General features: G+C 43.4%; 1 protein-coding gene across 14 annotated transcripts in view; it reads right to left on the bottom strand.

Moving 5' to 3' along the window:
* LOC144773261 (uncharacterized) overlaps positions 1-17,450 on the bottom strand; it is a 7,170,044-nt gene that overhangs the window by 662,850 nt on the left and 6,489,744 nt on the right. For all 14 annotated transcript variants that reach the window (XM_078658159.1, XM_078658161.1, XM_078658167.1 and 11 more), the window contains one exon: positions 5,676-5,749. In XM_078658159.1, the coding sequence (XP_078514285.1) occupies positions 5,676-5,749 (74 nt within the window). The remainder of the gene's footprint in view (positions 1-5,675; positions 5,750-17,450) is intronic.

The following is a 17,450-nucleotide window of genomic DNA, read 5'->3' as shown; positions in this document are numbered from 1 at the left end:
AGCAGAGTCATCAGAGAAAGTGCTCCAGCATCTTCAAGAGACAACTCAGTTGTTGTACTGTTTGGGTTTTTGGATAAATGTACCCAAGTCTCACCTGGTGCCCTCCCAGCGCAACCTGTTCATAGGTGCCGTACTGGACACAACTGTATGTCGGGCATTCCCCCCTCCTCAAAGGATTCGCGACATACAGGAAATGGTTCTTTTGTTTCACAGTGGAGCGGTAGTTCCAGTCCTGAAGGTCCTTCGTCTGCTCGGTCTGATGGCTTCATGCATTCTGTTGGTCAACCATGCACGCTGGCATATGAGGGCGCTCCAGTGGTGCCTCCGCAGGCAGTGGTTTCAACACCAAGGGGATCTCAGGGAGTCAGTGAGGATATCCAGAGAGGCTGCAGCGGATGTATCTTGGTGGGCTTGGAAGGCAATCTGCCACAAGGGAAGCCTTTCCATCTGTCTCCATCGGTGGTCACGGTGATAACGGATGCATCCACTCTAGGGTGGGGTGATCATCTGGGGGATCTGGAGATCAAGGGTCTTTGGTCTCAAGAGGAAAGGTTGCTTCACATCAACCTTCTAGAAATGCGGGCGATACGTTTGGCGCTCAAGGCCTTCCTCCCTTCCCTTCGCGGTCGGTCAGTGCAAGTCCTGATGGACAACACGACCACGATATGGTACATCAACAAGCAGGGAGGAGTAGGGTCGCAGTGTCTCTGCAGAGAGGCTCTGCGGCTCTGGTCTTGGGTTCAGGACCACCAGATTTGCCTGATGGCAAATCATCTGGAAGGGGTTTTGCATGTGCGAGCAGACAGTCTGAGTCGTCAGTTCTCGGCCATCCAGAGGTTGTTCTCGGCATCTTTCGGGTGTGGGGAACTCCTCGGGTGGACCTGTTTGCCACTCGCGAGAATGCTCACTGCCCGTCGTTCTGCAGTCTCCAGTATCCGATGCAAGGAGCCTTGGGGGACGCGTTTCAGTTGAGTTGGGGAAATCAACTCCTCTACGCGTTTCCTCCCATACCCTTGATTCCTCGGGTTCTGAGGAAGATTCACCAGGACCGGGCCCAAGTCATATTGGTCGCCCCGGATTGGCCAAGAAGGGTGTGGTACACAGATCTTCTCCACCTCTCCTTTTACCCGCCGCTCCGTCTCCCTCTCAGGACAGACCTCCTCTCTCAGATGGAGGGGCAGGTTCTACACCCCCACCTCCAGACATTACACCTTCATGCCTGGAGATTGAACGGGGCAACCTGAATACCTTTTCTCTCCCGCCTGACGTGGTGGATGTCATCTTGTCAGCCAGGCGTGACTCCACTAAGTCCATCTATTCATATAGATGGTCAAAATTTGTCACTTGGTGTGGGGAGAAATCTATTGACCCTTTGAGAGCCCATTTGTCTGATGTTCTCCAGTTTGCCCTCTCTCTGGCACGGCAAGGGCTTGCTGTTGCCACAGTTAAGAGCTATCTTTCAGCGCTGTCGGCATTTCTCTGCTTGCCAGACCAGCCATCTCTTTTTAAATCTCCTGTAGTTTTAAGGTTTTTGAAGGGCCTCACAAATAAGTTCCCTCCTACTCCCTTTATTGTGCCTCAGTGATACTTAAATCTTGTTTTGACCTTTTTATTGGGTGCTCCCTTTGAGCCTCTTCACAAATGTCCTATGAGGCTTTTGACTCTTAAGACAGTCTTCCACATTGCAATAACCTCAGCAAAGAGGGTAAGTGAGCTTCAAGCTCTTAGTTCCAAGCCCCCTTTCTTGACCATTCATGCTGATCGAACGGTTCTTAGGACCAGGGCTGCTTTTCTCCCAAAGGTGGTGACTCCTTTCCACCTTGATCAATCCATTACCCTCCCTACCTTTTATCCTCCCTCACACCCTTCCAAGGAGGAGGAGAGATTACACCGTCTGGACCCCAAAAGGGCGGTGTCCTTTTACCTGGACAGATCTAAAGACTGTTGATTGGATGACCAGCTCTTCATTGGGTTTGCTGGCTGCAAAAGAGGAAGAGCGGTCCATAAAAGAACTTTGTCAAGATGGATCATCCTCTGTATAAAGATCTGCTACTCTTTGGCCGGTAAGGAACCACCAGAGGGCATAAGGGCTCATTCTACAAGAGCTAAATCTTCAACCTCAGCATTGGCTAGAGGTGTTCCAGTAGAGGACATTTGTAGGGCGGCAACTTGGTCTTCCCTCCACACTTTCGCGAAGCATTACTGCTTGGATTCCGAAGTGAGGAGGGACGGCCACTTTGCGCGCTCTGTCCTCTAGGATTTCCTGGTTTAGAAGAGTGGACACCCTCCTCCGGGAGTGGGGACTGCTGTGGGACTCTATTCACAAGGTGAGGAATCCACTGGCAGATGTATCTATCAGAAGAACAAGTTACTTACCTTCGGTAACGCTTTTTCTGGTAGATACAGTATCTGCCTGTGGATTCCTCACTGACCCACCCGCCTCCCCGTTATCTGCTCTTCTATACCAGAGATTCTGTGTTGTAAATATTTTATGGTCACGGAAAATGTGTTATTTCAAATGTTTTCTTATATTTACTTTACACTGTGTGTTTTACCTTGGCTACTGTGTACTGTGTATACTATGTATATATCTACTGTCATTGGTCCGTCCGTGTGCCTCGAAGGCACGGAAAAAAGGGCGGAACTGATGTCATCACGCCGGCGTGGGCCTATTATGGGCGTCGGTGACGTCAGCGGAGTCGCGAGCGATGCCGTGCCTCTATGACGTCCAAGTCCACGTCGGCGCGAAGCTAGGAAAAGAATTTCCGAATGTTGCTGACACAAGGGGGATATTCACAAGGTGAGGAATCCACAGGCAGATACTGTATCTACCAGAAAAAGCATTACCGAAGGTAATTAATTTGTTCATTAGTGGCATTCTTGTTCTACTACTTCTGTTCCGCAATGGCTGCTCAATCTGTGGTTCTACCAAGCCCGGAACACCTGCAGATGTACTGTGATTGGATGCAACAGCTCTTTGGTTGGATGCCATTAGAAGCTCTAGTGTCAATTTTTGGCTCACCTTTCGGTATTTATACTTCACCTGTGTACAACCTGTGTTATACTGCAGCCGGTGCTCTTTTCAGTGGGCCTTAGACGTTTGCCTTGCTACCATGTCACACGCTGCCCTGGATTTTGAACTGTTGATGGTTCCATTGATGTCCAATGACCAGGACTAATTCTTGGGTATGCGGCTTGTGTACAATCTTCCACTGGGGCCATAGGCTGAAGCGAGTCCCTGTGCTCTTGCACAGAACCTCTTGGATCTGAGTTTCATCAAAATTGACACAGTTTGCCCAAGATTGCTCTAATGACCGCAGGATATGAGGAGTATGTACGTTCATTTGAATTGCTTATTTGGATGGCAACACTTGTAACCTTGGAGGGTTCTGACATTTTGTTGGAGCTCATAGCATTCCATTTGGCAAGCTATTTATTGAGCCCTGATGATACGCTGTAATTGGATATATTTTTGTGTACAATTGTTTCCCCCCGCCTTTTACATTATGTTTTCAGGCTACAATTGTGAATTTGAACATTCGACAGAGAAGCTTTGGTTCTGCTTACCTCTGACACCAGTTCTAGATTAGTGCTACCATCCTGACAAAAGGGGGGGTGTTACATGGCCCATTGGGACATTGTAGTCTTCCTTAGCATGAGTACGTTGCTGACTATCCGCTGCTTTTTGCATGTTACTTCACAAGTTTATTTTGGTGTGCCACACTGAAACTTTCTCACAGAACCTACTTTTGGTTTCACACTTTGTTAGTTCCTGAGATTTAGGTTGAACATTGTGAACAAGGTCCAACAATACCCCTTGTTATTCTGTTCTGGTCAGGCTCTAGCACGTAGACAAAACATGCAGATGCAGCTGTTGTTTGGGAACACACACTTTGGTCATATGAGGGTACACAACTAGGAAGCAGACACTTGGAGAGGGACCTTTCTAGGGAGAAGAGCATGACAGCACTTCTGATGTAGATCTACCATCTACAGACTGAGGTACAGGGTCTGCTGATAATGCAAGGAGATCTGCTAATATATAGTCATCTTGCTTCTATACAATGGGGGGAAGGTTAGGCTACTCTATCATTCATTATGACAGCCCCTTTTATGATTTACGGACTACTATCTATGCTGACCGTATTTGTGTTAGGCAAATTTCTGCTGATTGTGGCACGTATACTGCATAGTAGAGCACGTTAGTTAAAATAAATATTTTAAACTTGTTTGTGTCTCTGTCAGATCTTATTGTGGACGAGTACAAAAGTGTGAGCGAAAGGGTGTGTCTTGTAACCACGATTCCTGAGAGAGTCAGGAGTGTTCTCTTCTGGGGTGTCTAATCACTTGCTCCTCTTTGAGTGAGTAGGAGGATAAGTGAGACACTATAGCTAGTCGGTCTCGGGCTCATGGGTACTAAGGTGTTAGGATAACTAAGCCCCTAAATACCGAGGTCCCATAATCCCACTCATAGTGCCTATGTTTGCTCAGAATCCCTGAGCACTTGTCCTTTGCCAAGCTGTTTGAATATGCCTTGAAGTGGAGGAGCCACTTCCCTGCACCCTGCAATCACCGAAAGCAATGTCCGGTTCACTGTTCTGCTGACCACCTGGTCCACCGATAGAGCAGCCGCCCAGTAGGAGGTCACTGTGCTCCAGGAGGTCAGATCTATCTCCTCATAAAGTGGGAAGATGCTAGGACCAACCAGAGCTGCCCTGCACCGATACCCGGCTACTGGACCCCTTGCAGCAACAAAAGCTTGTTAGAAGTCCAATCAGGACTCTAAAGCTGAAACAACTGACCAGCTGACAAGGGACATCAGCATCACAGAATACAGCATCAATAGTGGGCCAGCTGTCCTGTTTTGCCCCCTGTGCAGGTCTAACCGAGAGCCGTGAGAGCCTTTGACGCATGGGTCCAGCCGACCAAAACCCTCTGCAACTCAGCTCCCGAGCCCGGGTCGACAACAACCTACTGTGCTTCCCTGCTCCCAGGACTGTCATGAACTGACCCACCTGTTGGGGGCTCAGGGACTTGTTGCCATGCCCCCCTCTGCAGCCTGATTTTAGCCCCCCCTTCTTTGCCTACAGTGTAGAGTACAAGGCTTCCAACCCATCCAGCACTTCTACACCAGTACACTCCAGGGCAGGTAAACTCAAATGCCTTTTCACAATAGGAAAGCATTACAGGGCAAAAACCCATAAGTGCTACAATTTCACTTACCTATAAAAACTAATAAGGCAAAAAGTACTTATCCAATTATGAAGTTCTTGGTGTTAAAACATATGTAAAAATACTTGTCCTTTTTCTAAATTGGTCTCATGTTTCTTCTTGAGTGTGTGTCTCATTTATTGACTCTGTGTGTTCAACAAATGCTTAACACTAACCTCTGCTATGCCTAAACTGCTAGCCCACACTACCACAAAAGAGAGCATTTGGAATTATTAATTTAAGCCCTGTAAGCCAATAATGGTTGTATGGACTTTCTACATATCTTACCTCTTTTTGGGACACCACGTAAAAAGCCAGCATCCTGCTACAACATACCTCTCAGGAAAAAGTAGCAATATGGATCAATAACAATGACTAACTGTATTCAATCTATCTGACAATACACAATTCACTACATTGTATAGTTTAGCATGAAAAATACAATTTTAAATAAAAAGGAGGACCTTCATTTTTGTCTATGTTCTGTACGGTTGTTTCTTTAAAAGAATGAATTTGTTTGATTGTAACTGTTCTCGCACTGAAAAAAAAGGAAAAAAGTCATGTCAGATTTGTATGTTGTCTGAAAGATTATTTAAACTAAATTATGCAACATTTCTAACCAGCACTTTAAAGTTATTTTCTTAGATATTTCAACTGAAAATGTTTACAATGAAAACAGGAAAGCAAAAATATATATGCGGAGTTATGATTTGCCTCCATTTCGTTAAATATTTCAGGCCTCATTTAATAATTGGTGAAGGAGTCCCATTTTCCAAGCCTTTCAAGATTTTTATTACAGATTGAGATCTACAGTCATTTAACACACTCAAATCAAAACTTAGTACATTTTTTAAAAACTATTACAAAATCTAAATATTTTGCAACACATCAATCATTTACTGGGCAGTAAAGCATCCAGGTTGTTGCTCTAACTAACCTAATACCATATTTTAGTACAAGAGATTTTAAAAAGATACATCTGGGAGATTTTAAAGCAGGGCAAACAAATAAAAAATGATACAATGTTTGTATATCACCCTTACATAAATTACACAACATGTCGTTCCATCTTGTTCACCGCCTAGCATCTGTAACACTGTTTGAAGGAAGTCAATTCAGTCTAAGAAACGCCTTATCTGGTAGGGACTCTATTTAGGTGCAGATTCCTTACCAGAGAATTATCCCCAGGCATCAAACTGAATCCATACTTTTTTCATGAGCAGTAACCCTGCACACCAGTAGGTGGCGTTGTTTGGCTCCAGGTGGCATAGTCTGCGCCAGAAGTGATGTCATTGGAGCCTCTATAGGCTCCAGCCCAGCAGTGATGTCAATTTCTTTTTGCGACTTTCCACACCCTCAGCAGGGAGCCATGAAGAACACTGACGACTGGTGTGGAAAACTAGAGACCTGAAAGGGGAAAGCCCTGTCCCTGAAAATCCGTTCACACAGCGGGAAGGATGGGTGGGCTTGTAAGGAATCTGTTGCTACACAGAGTCTTTACCAGATAAACAAGTTACTTACCTTCGGTAATGTTTTTCTGACGGATACAGTATCTGCCTGTGGATTCCTCACCTTTTGAATTACTCCTGCGCGAGTATTCCACAGAAACTTTTTTCCTAGGTCTACAACGTCAACGAGGACGTCACAATGACATGGCCCCATTCACGACTCCGTCTGACATCATCGGAGCCACAAATAGACCTTGTTGGCGTGCTGATGTCAGTTCCACCCATTTTTTCTGTGCCTCCGAGGCGAACGGGTGAATCAACATCATAATTGATGTATACACAGTATAAAATATAAACATAAATACACACAGTATAAAGAATCATAAACAAAGCATTTCCTATAAACGAAAAACAAGGCATTCAAAATTCACATGAAAACAACCATGTCAAATAATAAATCATTTTGAATATCAAAAGGAGAGAGAGGAACCAGAAGGCTAGTTCCCTTCCCCGAGAAATGTATATGCAATCAAGAAGAACTAGCTAGTGTTAGAAACTGTGTGGTTTGTCAGATAAAGAAAAATGTTTTCTTATGAAAGCCCTCACCCACCAACCTAGTTGGTGGCATGCTTCATCATCTGGCCCCACCCGGAGGCACCCAGCGTGCCCCGGGTGTGCTACGACGCCTGTTTACATCAGAGCGGGTTTTTGAGGACTGTGCTGTGATTGCGTGAGAGTGTAAGTTAAAAGACTGTCCTCGGGTCCCTTTACCCACAGTGGTTATTTAATAAGTGGACCTTTGGCAGTAATAGAAACAAGGCGGAAGTGTCTGGAGTTAGCAATGGTCTCCAACATCCATTGTGGTCGGCACGTTTCAGCCAGGTCTTCAAATTGATCTGGCTTTCTTCAGGACCTAATGTGCATAAAGGGAGTGGTCAAAAAATAAAAATAGGATGACCAATTATGTTCTGCACTCGCTAAGGTGCACTATAGGTAGAGGGTAATACCCTCCCGAGATCAAACTGTAGGAAAAAAATGACATGTAGGACAAGACAAACAAACACACAGTTTTGACATTTAGTTGCTATTATGCATTGTTACGTTTTCTGCACAGAATGCTGTGGCATCTGTGAGATATTTGAAAAATAACGACAGGTGAGATATTGAGGTGATGGTACTAGGTAATTACAGAGTTATGCGCTGTTACGTGGTTAAAATCAATAACAGGATCTGATGGTGCAAAAAAATTATTTAGTGACGCCCATGAGTGTAGGGCTCTAACTCTTGTGATTGACAAGGTGAACCTCATGAGTATCCAACAACGGGGTCTGCTGGTAGATACGTTCTGGTATGTACAAAATGACACGTGCAGGGTAATGGTAGTGTTGTTTCTGATGTCAGCCAGAAGACCCCCTAGTGTATTGAGGTTCGTAATCCCCACTTACTTTGTCACAGGTTCGGACCCTCATTATGACCTACTTGGTTCCTTTGGATCTCCATCGTTACTGAGTCCTCGGGTGGGGTAGGCTTTAAATATACTCCAGTGCCGCTGTGGCTCAGGTGTCGGTGATTTCAATGAGGTGCGATTAGCGTCTGTGGGAGGAAAAGGAAAACATAGAAGGCAGACAAGCCCTTGCCAAACATGTGCAGGGCTTGTGAAATGACTTGGAGCTGTGTCTTGTCATGTGATGGGGCTAGAAGAAGTGTAAATACGCGATCATTGTTTCGATTCGCAATGTTGTTTTAACATGATACAATTATGAAAATATTAAATATGATGACTTGAGCATGCGGCCTTCGTGTATTAATAAGGTCCGCTGCCTGAGTTCTGTGGTGTGTTTTATGACGAGTTAAGTGCTTGGTGTGAGGTATTCGCAGAAGAGGCCAGCCAGAGGTGGTTCAGCAAGATGTTTTATGTTTGTCAGTGGCTTGTTAGACTCTTGTCGGGTTGACATACCCGAAGTTGTCTAAAACATGCAGTGCAGTATTTTCAGTAATAAGTATGCGCTTGTGGGGCTGTGCACATGTCTGTACTTATCACGTACCATGCATGCATAGCCCAATAAGCACGCAAGTGAGACAGTGCCTGGTGGGCATGCCATACAATTTCAGACACATGCAATGTGAGGTTGCTACATAGGGACCACACATGTGCAGCAGATAGTATGTTGTTGGACGTGTCATGCTTTGTAGAACATATAGGGTGTCCAGCAAGGAGCAAATGTGGTGTTGCCAGCATGCTAACAGTATGGCGCACTAGTCAGAGGTTTAGTTGGCCAAGCTGTGCCAAGGGATATTGTCATTCAATCCGTGAAGAAGAGTTGATAAAAGGTAGATTCAGCATTGTTCTTTATTGAATAGAAACTTATCATTATTCATGTTGGTACATTCAAAGCTTTCCACCACTGTCCAAGACATGTCGTTGGGAGTGTGTCCTTGTTGAAGATAATGATCTGTAAGTCTACTGATGTTCCTCTTACATCGGATCATGCTGCGGTGTTCCATGATTCTGGTTCTTACTTTACGTGTCGTCATGCCTATGTAGCGGAGTCCGCATGGGCATACGATCAGATAGACTACATTTGCAGAATTACAATTACTGTGTTTCAATTGTCTCCACATTTTTCCTGATACGAGATCGAGTGTCTTGGATGGTCGTGTCAGGTGACAGACACTACAATTACTGCATGGCTAATGTCCAGTTACATTGGGGAGGCCCCAAGCGTTGAGGACTGAATTTGTGGCGGTGTTCTTGGGTATCCTGGGTCGTGTGCTACCAGTCTGTCATTCAGGCTGTTTCTCTCTTGTATACAAACTTTGGTGGATCCCAAGTTTTTGTTCCTGCATTCAATATTTGCCAATTTTTGCATATTATTTTGCTTACTTTGTTGGACGCCTCCTTATAGGTGGTGACATATGTGAGGGGGACTATGGGATGCTCACGTGTGGGATCCTCCAAGAGTGCATCTCGATGTAGGTTTCGGGCCCATTTCCTGGTTGTTTGCACTATTTTTTCGGGATACCCCCGGTCACGTAGTTTCACTGCCAGTGTTGCTGACTGTGTATGGTAGTCAGATATTTGACTACAGTTTCTTCGTATATGAAGAAACTGGCCAAACAGGAGGTTTTCTCTTAGAGGCCGGGGGTGGAAGCTGTCAAATTGTAGCAATGAATTCCTAGCTGTAGGCTTGTAATAAGTAGTGGTTTTGAGGGTGCCAGCCGCTGCTTCTATGGTAAGGTCTAGGAATGCTAGCCCGGTGGGCTGGCTGAGCGTGTGAACCTTAGATATGGGTTTTGTGCATTAAGCCAGGTAAAGAACAAGGCCAGTAATGTTGATAGGCCCGACCAGATCATGAAGATATCGTTGATGTAGCGACGCCATACTCGGATGTCATGGGTATATGGATTGTTGGCTGAGAGCACATGTGTTTGTTCGAAATGGTGGACATACAGTCCTGCCACACTGGGGGCAAAAATGCTCCCCATGGACGTGCTGTTCGTTTAGAGGTAGAATTTGCCTTCGAATTCAAAGTAATTCTCCTTTAGTGCAAGTTCAGCACACTTTAAGAGGAAAGTTCTCGGGGTGTCATATTCCCACGGGGTGTCCATCAATATGTCATGTAGGACCTTCAGGGTGCCGTCTTGAGGGAGACTGGTATAGAGACTTTCAATATCCAGTCCCACCAGTAGTTGGTAGGTGGGGTCAAAACTCTGATCTTTCAAGATGTTAAGGAGGTGTTTGGTGTCTCTGACGTATGTTGGTGTCTTCTCTACCAGTGTTATATATTGCAGGAATCGCTGTTAGCATGAGCTAAAAGCCATTTTGTTCTTGGCAGCCATTTTAGTTAGCCATGTGCTTTCTTCCACTTCCAGAGCTTTCAACATGCTCAGAAAGGCCTAGCTGCCAGAATACATCTGCTCTTATGTTATAACTGTCATGCTATTCTTACTGATGTAAGGAGAAATGTCTCCCTTCCCACTTTGTTGAGCAAGCACATTTTATATACCCATATTAGTCAGTAAGTATGCTTGTATGTGTCAGGACCTCCCCTTGGTATTATGCTGACTAGGCAAAAATGCATACAAGGCCCCTGTTCTCTGTACTCCTTAGACTGTCTCATACAGCAGCCTGAGGTTACTGTGTGATGCAGTCTCCCTCATGTTAGGTTAATAAACATGTCTTTTGATATTACAGCTTTTGTGCCAATATCTTCTTTGTTGATTTAAGGACCAGGTATATCAGTGAACCCCTTAGAAGGTTTCTATTTCTTCAAATGGCGCCCAAACGTGGACCTCATCGGAGAAGTGGCTATCCAAGGGAGTGGTCTTGGTGGGAGACAGGAATCTACAGAGGAGGACAGGACAGGAATCTACTGAGGAGGTACCCTGAGCACGGAGATTCTTTGTCTCTACACCCCAGTATATTTCCAGTCTTCCTGATGTGATCCTCCAAGAGTTTGCCACTCCCGACTGAGAGCTTCTTTGGTGTGAGTATTCTAAAATGACTGTTAGGTCACTCAGAACTTGGCAGTGGAGACTGGAGACTTGTACTTGGTAAGGTCATCGACATTTGTTTTCTTGTTTGGCCAAAAACTTGATTTACGTGACTTGTCTGGATAGATGTAAATTGCAATTCATATAGGCAGGTAATGAGGAGATTTTTCTCTAACTTTTGAAAACTTGAACGGCACACATTGAGTTAAGTGCCGGTTGGTGAATAACATTGTATGCTGCTGTATTCTTGGCATGCCTGTTTCAAGCGCACATCGAAGAATGTGCTGCTTTCTTGGAGGTACCAATGTGAATCTTGAATGAACTCAGCCGGTTCCCTTAGAGGGGATACCTAAATAGGTTTAGGTATAAAAAGATATTTCTTCCATTGTGACTAAGTACCCCATGGAACTAAAAACGTACATAAAAAGGATCCTGGTCTGTGGTGATATGCAGAGTCCTTTTTGAGTGTTCTGCCAGCCAAAACTGGCACATTTGGTGTATTTTGGTTTCTTGAACATAGAACAGTCTTTGGGCTCTTTTTGTGCAGTCTTTTGGACTACTTTTGAGAGCTTTTCTTGTAAATATGACTTACAATTAGTATTTACAAAAGGTTTGGTGTTAGTACAGTCTGTGGGCTGTCTCTTGGTTTTGTCCTAAGTGTTGATTTGTGGGTTAATTGTGTATTTGAATGTCTTTGTGGTTTGTGTTTTGACACCCGTGGTACTTGTATGAGTGAGTAGCGATTGCACTCTTTGTGAAAGAATGGCTAGACTTAAGCACACTATATTGTGTGTTTCTCAGTGTATGACCCCCTTCTGAAAACGTTTGGAATGAGCTCAATTTGTTTTTTTTGTCATCATTCTGGTATGCAAATGTCATTAAATGAATTACATGTGAAAAAAAATCCAGAAATGAAATTATGTAACATATGCTAAATAGCTGCACGCTGCCATTAAAATTGACAAAGTAAGAAACGATAGATATGTGCAAATTGCCGCACTGGTAAAGATAAATTAGAATTCACATTCAATAGGAATAAAACAGGCCTCATAGAAAGGTAGAACAACGAAATTGTGTGCTTGCAATAACTAGGACTAAAATACAAAATGTTACAGCATTCTCCTTAGATACATTGTATTAGATATTAAAAGACATTCACATCACCTGAGTGAATTGGTTGTTGCTGAAATAAACACCACATTACAGAACAATTGATTTGTGCTGGCTTGAAATGCGTGAGATATTGACGCCTGCTGATCAGAGCAACAGCTGAGTCAACAACACATGGTTATTCCTGGCCGCAGGCCACAGAGGGAAAATGCTGGGTCAACTAGATTTTAAGTCACTGCATACCTGGTATAGAGGCGTGCATTAAAGACTGCTGATTTTAAAAGTTAGAACAGACAGTTTCATTATTTTGGATAACAGAGAAAAAGGTTAAAAGAAGGGATTTCCTTTCTTATTACCTTTTCCATAAGCACATCCGTGTTTCTGATGTTAAATAATTACTGTCCTTCAAAAAGTGACGCAGACTTTTCAAGTCTCAGTAAGGCTTTTGTCATTAGTGTTATAAATTAATGCATTTAAAGGTGATAGGAAAGGAATGAGGCTTGCTTTTCATATGTGGAACCATCAAAACGTGTTGGTGATCATTATTAAAAAAATGTTTTGACTAAATTGTAGTGTGTTTATCTAGGGACCTGTATCGATACTCCAATTTCTGACCCTTGTCCGGTTATAAATCACTAATATCCATACAACGGCACAGAAACCAGTTTCATAAATTAGTCATAACGCATGCTGTCACATTAAGCAAGCACTATTCCTCCAGCCCCCTAGAAAGCACACCGAGTTCTCTAAACAAACCAAGCCTCCAGCAAACCTGGGAAATCCCCGCTGCTATTGTTTTGATTTCGTTCGAGAACTCCTGTAAAGAATGTAAGAACGACCAGTTCTTAATTGACGTCTTATGTCCATCCTTACGTCAAACCCGGCACCTCTCAGGTATAAATATACAGACACTGCCCTAAGTAAAGACACGGTGGTGATGAGCTTGGAGCAGTGACTACTTGCCGGAGAGCCCAGCTGATGCAGGAAGCCCACGGACGCTGCCCCTCCCTCTTGACGCGCTGAGAGAGACGCTGCCTTTTCTCCTGCCAAGAAATCCAGCTTCCAGCGTTTCCAACTTGCCCTTGCGGGTGACTGGGATACCGAGTCCTGAGACAGAGATACCAGCCCTCCTGCCTTCTAAATCCCAGGTACTGAACTGACTAACCCCTTACAGAGAATTCTTGAGTCAGATTCTTGGCAGAACAAACTTAACTTAAACTGCTACTTACTTACTCCCTCCCACGTATTAGGCTTAGGTCAGGTACACCGGGGTAGGCGTAGTTAGAAGCACCAGTTGAGTACGATTAGTCAATGTATATATGTATGTATATCTTTTATCCATTTTAAAGTATCATATGGCTAAGAAACCATATCAATGCTTTTATAGTATTATTTTATAATCCTGCTTTTACTGTATGCACTTTACTTAACCTTAAGTATTGCAACTGTAGCGATTCATTTCTATTGTATGAGAAAAAGAGACTGATCAATAAATAACACCTTTTATTGAACACGCCCATCTCTTCTTTCTCTACAATCTGGTGGAACTAAGTATGCACGTACTGACTGAGTAAAATAGTTGTCTTTTGTTTTCACACAATTCTGGAGATATACTCTTGATTAGGGAGAGCAAAGTTGTCATGTTCTATGGTTGTCAGAAACTAAATCCCTTCTTGTCTATCCAGGGAGGTTAAACTCCTCCTCGCCTATTCGAGAAAGTTTCTAGTGAACTCTGAGCTAGCTGGCACACAAAACTTAAGTCTAATATCGACAGTAGAAGACCTAGTTAACCTCTTTCCTACGTCTATACTATTGAAGATATTATTCCAATGCGCAGAGCCTATTGGGATAATAGGAACTACACTACATGGCGCCCAACGGTTTGGTAAGGCGATAAATCTAACGCAAGACATTAGAGTAACTCAGTCGTGCTTTTCACACAGACCCTTTCTCCCATAAATACTCCAAAGACGTCTGGAGTGGGTCAAAGGTTAAAATCCGCCAAACTTAGTAGGAGGAGACTCCTATGTACGGTTTTTGGTTTATTCAACGTTGAAGGATACAGTGTTTCAAAAATATTGTGCACCTAATCTTTGTTTCCGTGGAAACCTGATCTGCAACAAAAAATCTTCTTGTCAGTAAAATGTCAGACAATGAAAAAGAAAGGGAGACAGCTAGAATAGCAGCTCAACTCCTAGCGGATGACACAAGTCTCTTACAGCAAGACCCGGATGCAATACTCATCCCGGTCAGCATAAGAAAAACTATAACTTTAAAACTTATAGAAAATGGACTGACATCGAGAGGTGGTACAGTCATATTTCTAATTGAGGCACACGAATATCGGCAGACAGAGGTATTCTATTCATGGATAAACTTTCCAGCAGCAAACGCTGTACCAAAGGAGTTCCACTATTACAAAATAGGGGAACCACCGGATGAGTACACTCCTTTCGAGGAGGTGGAAATCCCATTAAAATACCAAGAGCACCTGCTCTGGTTTAAAGGCGCCCTAAAACATAATGATCACATCACCAGGCTCGGTCCACTAGGTAGACCAGGAGCACTGTGGCCGGTTCTAGCCAGCTACACACCACATCCAGACATTGAAAAAATGTCAATACCAGAACTTTTAGTACAGCTAAAACAACTGATTAAAATACATAGACAATTAGTCCAATATGTAATGCGGACTTCAACAGTCCAACCAGCTATTAAAATTCCACAGCTGACCCCTCATCAGGGGAACACAAATAAAATAACACCACAGAACATACAGTCCTGTCTAGGCAAAGTACCCATTAAACGGGAACAAATTCCATTCTGGTTAGCACAGAAAATCACTCAAATAGAGGCAGTATTTCCGGATACTACCCCTACTGAGAAACACAGAATTCTGACTATCTGTCTTTCAATGGGGATCGCACCACATGTGGAGGACTGTGACACTTGGGGTACAGTCTTTGCTTCCATTTACACAAAAACCCATGGTGTTCCGTCCATGGCGGTAATACCAGAGGTGCTAAAACAGATTCAAAATGAATACGATCCAGAACCTGCTTTAACTCTGGGTATGAAATTACTGAAAAACTTCAAGCAGGTCTCGGCAATATTACTAGCCAACATAAAGGGGGAAGCAGCAACTGTGGCGATCCGCCAAAGACTGAAAGAAACAGATATAGCAGAACAACCATTTGAACTTGCCAGAATCATAGAAAAATCCTATGAAGAACTAGGAAGAGATAGTTTGGGTGGAAAACCAATGAAACCCCAACTAACTGAAAATCCTGAAAAGGTATTTATTAAAAATAATCTAAACACTCCAAAAAAGAGCTGGGATGGAAATAAACAATCCACTCCCAAAGAAAAAAGATTCCAGTCCAGAGGAAGGTCTCCTCGGCGGAGAGAAATATCTCCGGACCAAGGACACAAGTCTCCCCAGAGGGAGCCCTCTGAGAAAAAATACAACCTTAGAAATAGAGATAATTTGAAGAAACCTGATAGATATCAAGATATTGATACACGTCCATCTCGATCTTTTCAGACTTCCTCGCAGAAATCGGAGAGAAGAGGACGGTCAGAACACAGGGAAGAGCACGTCAAGTCCAAAGACAAGGAACCTGCTCATCAAAATAAAAAGTTACAATTTCCAAAGAAGAAGGTAGCCAGTATTAAAGTAATCAAACATGACGAGGATCCTGAGGACACAGCTGAAAAACGGAGAGTGGGCTCAGACAATGCTAGACAGCGCAGCAGAAGTGAGCATAGCTCGCAAGATCCTGATGAATCATCTGGAGACAGTGGACACGAATGAATACATTCAGGTGGAAACTGCAGATACCAGAGTTAGCAAACCTCATAAAATATATGAAATAACATTACGTATAGAGGGAGATAAGACTAGGAAAATAAGGGGGTCTATTTTGGGATAACCTCTACAAAGGCTATGACATCCTTTTATCTGAAAAAGACTGGCCACCAGAGTTTGTCAGGGAGTGCCCTCATGGCGAAGAAATGATTAGGCCTGCCTTCTCAAATCACGTTCCAATACATAGAAAATATACACTTGCAAGAAAGTGGGCAGTAGCCCAAGCTCCTGCATTATATAAAAACCACGTAGGATTGGATGAGGACTCACCTCCTCACAAAATCCAGTTAAAATCTCAACCAACTGCACAAAGGCAGTACCCGATTAAGCAAGACGCTAAAAAACAGGTCAGGGAGATCTTAGATCAACTTGAATACCAGGGGGTGATTGAAACTTGCACCTCACAAATGAACAATCCTTTATTTCCTGTCTCCAAGCCAGACAATTCATATCGTCTAGTTTTGGACTACAGACACCTAAACTCATGTTGCAAAACTTTTGCAGTACAAAACTCACACAGTGCAGCACTAATGAATAGCATAGTGCGCAAAAAATACAAAACAACATTAGACATCTCTAATGGATTCTTTTGTCAAAATATAGCACCAGAAAGCAGATATTTGACCGCTTTCTCAATAAATGGCTCACAGAAAAAATTCTGTCGTTTGCCACAGGGGTTCAAGAACAGCCCAGGATTATTCTCAGCGAGAGTAACAGAGTTACTACAAATATATGATGATGAGGCATTATCTTATGTCGATGACATCTATCTAACAGATGATGACTTGTATACTCACTTGAAAAGAGAGAACACCATAATACTTGGGTTCGCAGCAGAGGGTTACAAATTCAACTTCAAAAAGTCAAGAATTGCCCATCTAACTGTCCTGTTTTTAGGATATGAATTATCAAGTGAAGGCAAAAGCCTGGCTGACAATTTCTTAGAGAAATGCGCTGTAATCCAAGCACCAAGATCGCTGAAAAACGTACAATCAATTCTAGGTTTCCTGAATTTCGGAAGAACTTATATTCTAAGTTATGCAGAGAGAGTTAAACCTCTCTATGACCTAATAAGACCAGATTTTAAAACGATCAATTGGACTCAAAAACACACAGAAATGTTGAGATCTTTACAAACAGACATGTTAGTTAAAACAAAACTGCAAACACGCGATAACACACGCAACCTTGTGATTCGAGTCATCCCAGGAAGATGCGGATTCACATACCTAACCTCTAATGAGGGAGAAACAGTACCAATAGCATACAAATCACATTTGTACACAGTAGCTGAAAAAACACTCAGCATTAAGGAAAAC

This window comes from Lissotriton helveticus, chromosome 8, assembly GCF_964261635.1.
Source record: "Lissotriton helveticus chromosome 8, aLisHel1.1, whole genome shotgun sequence".
In the NCBI taxonomy this organism is placed as follows: domain Eukaryota; kingdom Metazoa; phylum Chordata; class Amphibia; order Caudata; family Salamandridae; genus Lissotriton; species Lissotriton helveticus.
Note: the sequence above shows the minus strand (reverse complement) of the source record. Positions and strands in the feature narration are given on the sequence as shown.